This window comes from Ascaphus truei, chromosome 3, assembly GCF_040206685.1.
Source record: "Ascaphus truei isolate aAscTru1 chromosome 3, aAscTru1.hap1, whole genome shotgun sequence".
NCBI classification, from domain to species: domain Eukaryota; kingdom Metazoa; phylum Chordata; class Amphibia; order Anura; family Ascaphidae; genus Ascaphus; species Ascaphus truei.
This window is the reverse complement of record NC_134485.1, coordinates 434,117,585-434,130,670: the sequence shown is the minus strand read 5'-3', so window position 1 is coordinate 434,130,670 and position 13,086 is coordinate 434,117,585. Positions and strand designations below refer to the sequence as shown.

Here is a 13,086-nt window from a genome sequence, read left to right as displayed (position 1 = left end):
ATAAATTCTTATACACGCTGATATAAATTCTTATACACACTGATATCCATTCTTATACACGCTGATATAAATTCTTATACACACTGATATCCATTCTTATACACGCTGATATCCATTCTTATACACACACGGATATCCATTCTTATACACACTGATATCTATTCTTATACACACTGATATAAATTCTTATACACGCTGATATCCATTCTTATACACGCACGGATATCCATTCTTATACACACTGATATCCATTCTTATACACACTGATATCCATTCTTATACACGCTGATATCCATTCTTATACACGCTGATATCCATTCTTATACACGCTGATATCCATTCTTATACACGCTGATATCCATTCTTATACACGCTGATATCCATTCTTATACACACTGATATCCATTCTTATACACGCTGATATCCATTCTTATACACGCTGATATCCATTCTTATACACACTGATATCCATTCTTATACACACTGATATCCATTCTTATACACACGCTGATATCCATTCTTATACACGCTGATATCCATTCTTATACACACACGGATATCCATTCTTATACACACACGGATATCCATTCTTATACACACTGATATCCATTCTTATACACGCACGGATATCCATTCTTATACACGCTGATATCCATTCTTATACACACAGATATCCATTCTTATACACACTGATATCCATTCTTATACACGCACGGATATCCATTCTTATACACACTGATATCCATTCTTATACACACACAGATATCCATTCTTATACACACTGATATCCATTCTTATACACACTGATATCCATTCTTATACACGCTGATATCCATTCTTATACACGCACGGATATCCATTCTTATACACACTGATATCCATTCTTATACACACTGATATCCATTCTTATACACGCTGATATCCATTCTTATACACGCTGATATCCATTCTTATACACACACGGATATCCATTCTTATACACGCTGATATCCATTCTTATACACACTGATATCCATTCTTATACACGCCGATATCCATTCTTATACACGCTGATATCCATTCTTATACACACACGGATATCCATTCTTATACACACTGATATCCATTCTTATACACACTGATATCCATTCTTATACACGCTGATATCCATTCTTATACACGCTGATATCCATTCTTATACACACACGGATATCCATTCTTATACACACTGATATCCATTCTTATACACACACGCTGATATCCATTCTTATACACGCTGATATCCATTCTTATACACGCTGCTATCCATTCTTATACACACTGATATCCATTCTTATACACGCTGATATCCATTCTTATACACTCTGATATCCATTCTTATACACGCTGATATCCATTCTTATACACGCTGATATCCATTCTTATACACACAGATATCCATTCTTATACACACACGCTGATATCCATTCTTATACACACGCTGATATCCATTCTTATACACACAGATATCCATTCTTATACACACACGCTGATATCCATTCTTATACACGCTGATATCCATTCTTATACACGCTGATATCCATTCTTATACACACGCTGATATCCATTCTTATACACACGCTGATATCCATTCTTATACGCGCTGATATCCATTCTTATACACGCTGATATCCATTCTTACACACGCTGATATCCATTCTTATACACGCTGATATCCATTCTTATACACGCTGATATCCATTCTTATACACACACGCTGATATCCATTCTTATACACACTGATATCCATTCTTATACACGCTGATATCCATTCTTATACACACGCTGATATCCATTCTTATACACACGCTGATATCCATTCTTATACACACACGGATATCCATTCTTATACACACTGATATCTATTCTTATACACACACGGATATCTATTCTTATACACACTGATATAAATTCTTATACACGCTGATATAAATTCTTATACACACTGATATCCATTCTTATACACGCTGATATAAATTCTTATACACACTGATATCCATTCTTATACACGCTGATATCCATTCTTATACACACACGGATATCCATTCTTATACACACTGATATCTATTCTTATACACACTGATATAAATTCTTATACACGCTGATATCCATTCTTATACACGCACGGATATCCATTCTTATACACACTGATATCCATTCTTATACACACTGATATCCATTCTTATACACGCTGATATCCATTCTTATACACACGCTGATATCCATTCTTATACACGCTGATATCCATTCTTATACACACTGATATCCATTCTTATACACACGCTGATATCCATTCTTATACACACACGGATATCCATTCTTATACACACTGATATCTATTCTTATACACACACGGATATCTATTCTTATACACACTGATATAAATTCTTATACACGCTGATATAAATTCTTATACACACTGATATCCATTCTTATACACGCTGATATAAATTCTTATACACACTGATATCCATTCTTATACACGCTGATATCCATTCTTATACACACACGGATATCCATTCTTATACACACTGATATCTATTCTTATACACACTGATATAAATTCTTATACACGCTGATATCCATTCTTATACACGCACGGATATCCATTCTTATACACACTGATATCCATTCTTATACACACTGATATCCATTCTTATACACGCTGATATCCATTCTTATACACACGCTGATATCCATTCTTATACACGCTGATATCCATTCTTATACACACTGATATCCATTCTTATACACACTGATATCCATTCTTATACACGCTGATATCCATTCTTATACACGCTGATATCCATTCTTATACACACTGATATCCATTCTTATACACACTGATATCCATTCTTATACACACGCTGATATCCATTCTTATACACGCTGATATCCATTCTTATACACGCTGATATCCATTCTTATACACACAGATATCCATTCTTATACACACTGATATCCATTCTTATACACGCACGGATATCCATTCTTATACACACTGATATCCATTCTTATACACACACGGATATCCATTCTTATACACACTGATATCCATTCTTATACACACTGATATCCATTCTTATACACGCTGATATCCATTCTTATACACGCACGGATATCCATTCTTATACACACTGATATCCATTCTTATACACACTGATATCCATTCTTATACACGCTGATATCCATTCTTATACACGCTGATATCCATTCTTATACACACACGGATATCCATTCTTATACACACTGATATCCATTCTTATACACACTGATATCCATTCTTATACACGCCGATATCCATTCTTATACACGCTGATATCCATTCTTATACACACTGATATCCATTCTTATACACACTGATATCCATTCTTATACACGCTGATATCCATTCTTATACACACACGGATATCCATTCTTATACACACTGATATCCATTCTTATACACACTGATATCCATTCTTATACACGCCGATATCCATTCTTATACACGCTGATATCCATTCTTATACACGCTGATATCCATTCTTATACACGCTGCTATCCATTCTTATACACACTGATATCCATTCTTATACACTCTGATATCCATTCTTATACACACTGATATCCATTCTTATACACACTGATATCCATTCTTATACACACTGATATCCATTCTTATACACGCACGGATATCCATTCTTATACACACACGGATATCCATTCTTATACACACTGATATCTATTCTTATACACGCACGGATATCCATTCTTATACACACTGATATCCATTCTTATACACTCTGATATCCATTCTTATACACACTGATATCCATTCTTATACACACTGATATCCATTCTTATACACGCAGATATCCATTCTTATACACGCTGATATCCATTCTTATACACGCTGATATCCATTCTTATACACTCTGATATCCATTCTTATACACGCTGATATCCATTCTTATACACACGCTGATATCCATTCTTATACACACGCTGATATCCATTCTTATACACACTGATATCCATTCTTATACACACGCTGATATCCATTCTTATACACACTGATATCCATTCTTATACACGCGATATCCATTCTTATACACACTGATATCCATTCTTATACACACACGCTGATATCCATTCTTATACACACACGGATATCCATTCTTATACACGCTGATATCCATTCTTATACACGCGATATCCATTCTTATACACGCTGATATCCATTCTTATACACACACGCTGATATCCATTCTTATACACACACGGATATCCATTCTTATACACACTGATATCCATTCTTATACACACACGCTGATATCCATTCTTATACACACACGCTGATATCCATTCTTATACACACTGATATCCATTCTTATACTGTACACGCTGATATCCATTCTTATACACGCTGATATCCATTCTTATACACGCTGATATCTATTCTTATACACACGCTGATATCCATTCTTATACACACGCTGATATCCATTCTTATACACGCTGATATCCATTCTTATACACACTGATATAAATTCTTATACACACTGATATCCATTCTTATACTGTACACGCTGATATCCATTCTTATACACTCTGATATCCATTCTTATACATACTGATATCCATTCTTATACACACTGATATCCATTCTTATACACACTGATATCCATTCTTATACACGCTGATATCCATTCTTATACACGCTGATATCCATTCTTATACACACTGATATAAATTCTTATACACACTGATATCCATTCTTATACACACTGATATCCATTCTTATACACACACGCTGATATCCATTCTTATACACACTGATATCCATTCTTATACTGTACACGCTGATATCCATTCTTATACACGCTGATATCCATTCTTATACACACAGATATCCATTCTTATACACACTGATATCCATTCTTATACACACGCTGATATCCATTCTTATACACGCTGATATCCATTCTTATACACACGCTGATATCCATTCTTATACACGCTGATATCCATTCTTATACACACGCTGATATCCATTCTTATACACGCTGATATCCATTCTTATACACACTGATATCCATTCTTATACACACACGCTGATATCCATTCTTATACACACTGATATCCATTCTTATACTGTACACGCTGATATCCATTCTTATACACGCTGATATCCATTCTTATACACGCTGATATCCATTCTTATACGCGCTGATATCCATTCTTATACACGCCGATATCCATTCTTATACACACAGATATCCATTCTTATACACACGCTGATATCCATTCTTATACACGCTGATATCCCTTCTTATACACGCTGATATCCATTCTTATACACGCTGATATCCATTCTTATACACTCTGATATCCATTCTTATACACACTGATATCCATTCTTATACACACTGATATCCATTCTTATACACGCACGGATATCCATTCTTATACACGCTGATATCCATTCTTATACACGCTGATATCCATTCTTATACACACTGATATCCATTCTTATACACGCTGATATCCATTCTTATACACACTGATATCCATTCTTATACACGCACGCTGATATCCATTCTTATACACACTGATATCCATTCTTATACTGTACACGCTGATATCCATTCTTATACACGCTGATATCCATTCTTATACACGCTGATATCCATTCTTATACACGCTGATATCCATTCTTATACACGCTGATATCCATTCTTATACACACTGATATCCATTCTTATACACGCTGATATCCATTCTTATACACGCTGATATCCATTCTTATACGCGCTGATATCCATTCTTATACACACGCTGATATCCATTCTTATACACGCTGATATCCATTCTTATACACACTGATATAAATTCTTATACACACTGATATCCATTCTTATACTGTACACGCTGATATCCATTCTTATACACGCTGATATCCATTCTTATACATACTGATATCCATTCTTATACACACTGATATCCATTCTTATACACGCTGATATCCATTCTTATACACGCTGATATCCATTCTTATACACACTGATATAAATTCTTATACACACTGATATCCATTCTTATACACACTGATATCCATTCTTATACACACACGCTGATATCCATTCTTATACACACTGATATCCATTCTTATACTGTACACGCTGATATCCATTCTTATACACGCTGATATCCATTCTTATACACACAGATATCCATTCTTATACACACTGATATCCATTCTTATACACACGCTGATATCCATTCTTATACACGCTGATATCCATTCTTATACACACGCTGATATCCATTCTTATACACGCTGATATCCATTCTTATACACACGCTGATATCCATTCTTATACACGCTGATATCCATTCTTATACACACTGATATCCATTCTTATACACACACGCTGATATCCATTCTTATACACACTGATATCCATTCTTATACTGTACACGCTGATATCCATTCTTATACACGCTGATATCCATTCTTATACACGCTGATATCCATTCTTATACGCGCTGATATCCATTCTTATACACGCCGATATCCATTCTTATACACACAGATATCCATTCTTATACACACGCTGATATCCATTCTTATACACGCTGATATCCCTTCTTATACACGCTGATATCCATTCTTATACACGCTGATATCCATTCTTATACACTCTGATATCCATTCTTATACACACTGATATCCATTCTTATACACACTGATATCCATTCTTATACACGCACGGATATCCATTCTTATACACGCTGATATCCATTCTTATACACGCTGATATCCATTCTTATACACACTGATATCCATTCTTATACACGCTGATATCCATTCTTATACACACTGATATCCATTCTTATACACGCACGCTGATATCCATTCTTATACACACTGATATCCATTCTTATACTGTACACGCTGATATCCATTCTTATACACGCTGATATCCATTCTTATACACGCTGATATCCATTCTTATACACGCTGATATCCATTCTTATACACGCTGATATCCATTCTTATACACGCTGATATCCATTCTTATACACACTGATATCCATTCTTATACACGCTGATATCCATTCTTATACACGCTGATATCCATTCTTATACGCGCTGATATCCATTCTTATACACACTGATATAAATTCTTATACACACTGATATCCATTCTTATACACGCACGGATATCCATTCTTATACACACGGATATCCATTCTTATACACACTGATATAAATTCTTATACACACTGATATCCATTCTTATACACGCACGGATATCCATTCTTATACACACTGATATCCATTCTTATACACGCACGGATATCCATTCCATCGGCACTGGGAGTGAAACTGCAAGGAAAGTAACATCCAAATACAGCTAGCAGGCAGAACTGCCTAGGAAAGGGGGGGGGGGGTATGGGTGAAACAGAGAAGGCAGAAAGGGGTATTTCTGTTCCATGACAGGAAGGCTAGTCACGGTGAAGGGAAGACAGGTAATAGGAAGGCTAGTAACGGTGACGGTGAAGACGGTTAATATGAAGGCTAGTCACGGTGAAGGGAAGACGGGTAATAGGAAAGCTAGTCACGGTGAAGGGAAGACGGGTAATAGGAAGGCTAGTCACGGTGAATGGAAGACGGGTAATAGGAAGGCTAGTAACGGTGACAGTGAAGCCGGTTAATATGAAGGCTAGTCACGGTGAAGGGAAGACAGGTAATAGGAAGGCTAGTCAAGGTGAAGGAAAGACGGGTAATAGGAAGGCTAGTCACGGTGAAGGTGAAGACGGGTAATATGAAGGCTAGTAACGGTGACGGTGACGACGGGTAATAGGAAAGCTAGTCACGGTGAAGGTGAAGACGGGTAATATGAAGGCTAGTAACGGTGATGGTGACGACGGGTAATAGGAAGGCTAGTCACGGTGAAGGTGAAGATGGGTAATAGGAAGGCTAGTCACGGTGAAGGTGAAGACGGGTAATAGGAAGGCTAGTCACGGTGAAGGAAAGACGGGTAATAGGAAGGCTAGTAACGGTGAAGGTGAAGACGGGTAATATGAAGGCTAGTAACGGTGACGGTGACGACGGGTAATAGGAAGGCTAGTCACGGTGAAGGTGAAGACGGGTAATAGGAAGGCTAGTCACGGTGAAGGGAAGACGGGTAATATGAAGGCTAGTAACGGTGACGGTGACGACGGGTAATAGGAAGGCTAGTCACGGTGAAGGGAAGACGGGTAATATGAAGGCTAGTCAAGGTGAAGGAAAGACGGGTAATAGGAAGGCTAGTAACGGTGAAGGTGAAGACGGGTAATATGAAGGCTAGTAACGGTGACGACGGGTAATAGGAAGGCTAGTCACGGTGAAGGTGAAGACGGGTAATAGGAAGGCTAGTAATGGTGACGGTGAAGACGGGTAATAGGAAGGCTAGTCACGGTGAAGGTGAAGACGGGTAATATGAAGGCTAGTCACAGTGAAAGTGAAGACATGTAATAGGAAGGCTAGTCACGGTGAAGGGAAGACGGGTAATAGGAAGGCTAGTCACGGTGAAGGTGAAGACGGGTAATATGAAGGCTAGTCACAGTGAAAGTGAAGACGGGTAATAGGAAGGCTAGTCACAGTGAAAGTGAAGACGGGTAATAGGAAGGCTAGTCACGGTGAAGGTGAAGACGGGTAATAGGAAGGCTAGTCACGGTGACGGTGAAGACGGGTAATATGAAGGCTAGTCACGGTGAAGGTGAAGACGGGTAATAGGAAGGCTAGTCACGGTGAAGGTGAAGACGGGTAATATGAAGGCTAGTCACAGTGAAAGTGAAGACGGGTAATAGGAAGGCTAGTCACGGTGACGGTGAAAATGGGTAATAGGAAGGCTAGTCACGGTGAAGGTGAAGACGGGTAATAGGAAGGCTAGTAATGGTGACGGTGAACACGGGTAATAGGAAGGCTAGTAACGGTGACGGCGAAGACGGGTAATAGGAAGGGTAGTCACGGTGAAGGTGAAGACAGGTAATATGAAGGCGAGTCTTGGTGACGGTGAAGACGGGTAATATGAAGGCTAGTAACGGTGACGGCGAAGACGGGTAATAGGAAGGGTAGTCACGGTGAAGGTGAAGACGGGTAATATGAAGGCAAGTCACGATGAAGGTGAAGACGGGTAATATGAAGGCTAGTCACGGTGATGGTGAAGACGGGTAATAGGAAGGCTAGTCACGGTGACGGTGAAGACGGGTAATAGGAAGGCTAGTGAAGGTGAAGACGGGTAATAGGAAGGCTAGTGAAGGTGAAGACGGGTAATAGGAAGGCTAGTCACGGTGACGGTGAAGACGGGTAATAGGAAGGCTAGTCACGGTGTAGGTGAAGACGGGTTATAGGAAGGCTAGTCACGGTGACGGTGAAGACGGGTAATATATTCTGGTTGTGCCTGATAGGGAGAGAGACAGTACAACAGACCAATTATTTTGGAACACGGAAAATCCAGCTTGATAGACGGTACCAGGATTGAACTCTAATAAACGACGGAATATCTTAGTATTTATTAGGGAGTTTAGCCTATATTCATCACTAATATAACTCAGATGACACAGTAATGAGTAGTGTATACGTTTGATTGCTTTCATACTGTACAATTATTTGTAACAGTTTTCATCCTGCTCCTATCTCTATACATGTAGTAAAGAAATAAAGTTCTAAACTGAGAAAGAACCCTACTTGGATATTTTGTTTTATCGCCGAACCTTCAGCCACACCGCATTGAGTTTCTTCTCCTAAACCACTAGTGGACTGGGTGTGTCTGCATCCAGATTAGCAATTGACTCATTGTTGCCACTAGGCAGGTGTTCATCTCGGACATTATTGGGGGCATACACCGGTGGCTGTCCCTGGGACTGCAATTTGTTTTTAAATTCTAAAACTAAGTGCTGGATTAGGAGGAGAGATGCAACACAGCTGATAGCTTCCAGTCTCCTGTGGATTTATAATTACACCGTGTATCCAGAGTTCCAGAGAGGTCCAGTTCCTGTGTGGTTACTAGGGTTGCCAGGTAGCTTCTCCAAAAATACTCGACACAATGGTGAAAGGTGTGACACACACACACTCAGAAGACACACACACCTCTCTCTCCACACCATGTTGTTTCCTTCTTTCCTTGGCCCTACCCTCAGGCTCCTGACACCTCCCCCCGATTGGCTGCTGCTGGGTAATGCAGCCAATCAGAATGGAAGAAGCTGCCCAGCCCCCTCGCAAAGGTCCTGCTCGGAGAAATCCCGCAGCCCCCAAAGCCGGTCATGTCACATCCAGAGAGGCAATACCGGACACATGCATGTCCAGTATTACTTCTAATTTTCTACTGGACAGAGGGTCCAAATACAGGACAGTCCAGTTCAATACTGGACACCTGGCAACCCTAGTGGTTACTACAAGGTCTGTGTTGTAACTAATTTAAGTGTTCAGTGTTGTAACTAATTTAAGCAGTGGCGGATCGCATGAAAACAACATCTTTCCTTCTGAATCACTGGATCGTAAGGAATTGGTAAATATGAATGTTTTTAAAATATCTTCTAAGATAGTTGACCAAGGATCGCAACCAAGCGAGACTGCTAATCCGGTTATAACGGAGGAATGGCGTCTTATTGATTCTGCAGATTTACTACATGAGTTGATTGTGAATCATGGCGTCCTGTTTGCATGGGAAGATGATGACGAGGATACAATGGAGTACCTGAAATCTGTTATAACTGTAACTCCCTTAACGAAAGATAACAAGAAAGGAAGAGTAATTCAGTTGTTGTTTCATGCTGGAAGATTTTTGTCCCAAAAGGAAATGACAGGGACAATTGCAATAACAAGTAAACGTGCAAAGCAGTAGAGAACGGTTAGATATGGCAGCATGCTCCCTTTCTGGGAGCCCCTGAAACTGCTGAGGGATGCAGCACATTGCACGACAGACCTGAAGCTGACGTTGGAGTGGAGAGCCATATCCCAGGACTCCTGGCTCTGACGGACAGGGTTCATGGGGTTGTGCAGAATGAGAAGCAGAGAGTTGTCCTGGGTGTGATAATAGGAATCCGTGCACCTGTACGACTGGGCTGCATCATGCAAGACCTGCAACAGCCATGTACAGTATGCGCGTTATGAACATGCAAGACAAATAAAGAATTATACATCATTTTATTAGGATGAGGTGGCACCACTCCTCCCTGATTGCAAAGGAAGGGAATAGAAATGAGGGTACTGTACATCAAGGGGATAGTCCTGTGGGAGGAGGGAATTCTGACAGTTACACAACAGCAACGAAGGCCAGTAGGTCAATTTATGGGCTAGGTCAGGAGTGGTCAACTCCATTCCTCAAAGGCCACTAACAGGTCAGGTTTTAAGGCTATCTCTGCTTCAGCACAGGTGGTGTAGTCGTTGACTGAGCCACTGATTGTGCGACCTATGCTGAAGCAGGGATAGTGTTAAAACCTGACCTGTTTGTGGCTCTTGAGGACTGGAGTTGGCCGCCCCTGGACGAGGTGGGTGAAGGAGAGACACTCATAGGCTTTAGCCTAATAAGTGCAGACTGGGACGGCCTTCTAGGCTTTGGTTTCCACCCGGATCTGGAAGACCCCTTACAATCCCCTTAATGCAATTATTTTGCGGAAACCTTGTTTTTGAATATATAAGGCAAGCAGAAGTTTGGAGTTCTTGGCGAAAACCCATGTGAGGACTTGCTGTATGGAAGCTTTGCAACTGAATGTGCCATGGGGGCATGGTGCTTCTATGTCATTGTGTAACCCTAATGCACGGGTTTATCCCTGCTTCAGCACAGGTGGCTCAATCAGTAGCTCAGTCAAAATGATTTTGCCACCTGTGCTGAAGCAGGGATATCCCTAATACCTGTCCTGTTGGTGGCCTCTCAGGACTGGAGTTGGTCACTCTTATCTGTGAGTGGTACTGTAGGAATAAACTGGGCGACTCCATCACCAACCCCCTCCTCCCCCCCCCCCCCCCCGTTCTACAAGGTAATAAATAGTCTTTGCTGCTCTGTACCTGAATAAGAAGGTTTGGCTCATAATGTTCAGCATAGCACCATTCAGTCAGAGACCTCTTCTGCGTCCTCTGAATGTCTTCAAGGTCTGCCTTCGGGATCTCCTTCTCCATTTCATCCTGGAAGTGAACAGGCTTGTTACACGGGCTGCGTTTAAGGGAGGAACATAGCATTTAAAGAGTTCCAAAGTGAGCTTCTCTAAGTGAATACAGAGTTATGTATCGGGTATATTCATCGTATATGTTTATTGCATATACAGCATGCAAGCTAAGAACCTCAGTTGCTGTGATATGTAACTAATTGCATTATCTCTCTCATCCTCAGGCAATGCATTTAAACAATCTGGAAAAGATCCACACCCTCCCTGAATGTATTTGTTTCTGTCTGTTATACGAGGGGTTAATATGCTTTCACGTTAAATGTCTTATCTGCCAATTGTCATAGTCTGTAATGGGCAATTCTGCAGTTTTAGTGGGAGGGGGTCATGTGACTGCTTAGATGAAGCATATGTTTGGGGGAGCACACCTTGCATTTAAAGAGTTCACATCTTAAAGTTAGATGCTGGAGGAGGAGAGAGGCGGGAAGAATTGATGACATCATAGGGTATGAAATGAAAGATGCGGTGGACAGAGAAAGGAGAGAGAAAGGAGGGAGAAAGGAGAGAGAAAGTAGGGAGAAAGGAGGGAGAGAGAAAGGAGAGAGAAAGGAGAGAGAAAGTAGGGATAAATGAGAAAGGAGAGAGAGAGAGAAAGGAGAGAGAAAGGAGAGAGAGAAAGGAGAGAGAAAGTAGGGAGAAAGGAGAAAGGGGAGAGAGAGAGAGAGAGAGAGAGAGAGAGAGAGAGAGAGAGAGAGAGAGAGAGGAGAGAGAAAGGAGAGAGAAAGGAGAGAGAAAGTAGGGAGAAAAGAGAAAGGAGACAGAAAGGAGGGAGAAAGGAGAGAGAAAGGAGAGAGAAAGGAGGGAGAAAGGAGGGAAGGAGAGAGGGAGAGAGAGAGAGGGAGAGAGAGAGAGAGGGAGAGAGAGGGAGAGAGA

General features: G+C 40.2%; 1 protein-coding gene across 4 annotated transcripts in view; it reads right to left on the bottom strand.

The window, feature by feature from the left end:
* Positions 1 to 13,086, bottom strand: part of SPAG17 (sperm associated antigen 17) — a 481,463-nt gene that overhangs the window by 160,920 nt on the left and 307,457 nt on the right. For all 4 annotated transcript variants that reach the window (XR_012800093.1, XM_075592931.1, XM_075592933.1 and 1 more), the window contains exons 17-18: positions 12,059 to 12,175; positions 10,977 to 11,131 (exon numbers count right to left, since the gene is read on the bottom strand). Coding sequence is in view for 3 of the 4 variants with exons in the window: in XM_075592931.1 (XP_075449046.1) it covers positions 10,977 to 11,131; positions 12,059 to 12,175 (272 nt within the window). In the remaining variant the exon portion in view is untranslated. The remainder of the gene's footprint in view (positions 1 to 10,976; positions 11,132 to 12,058; positions 12,176 to 13,086) is intronic.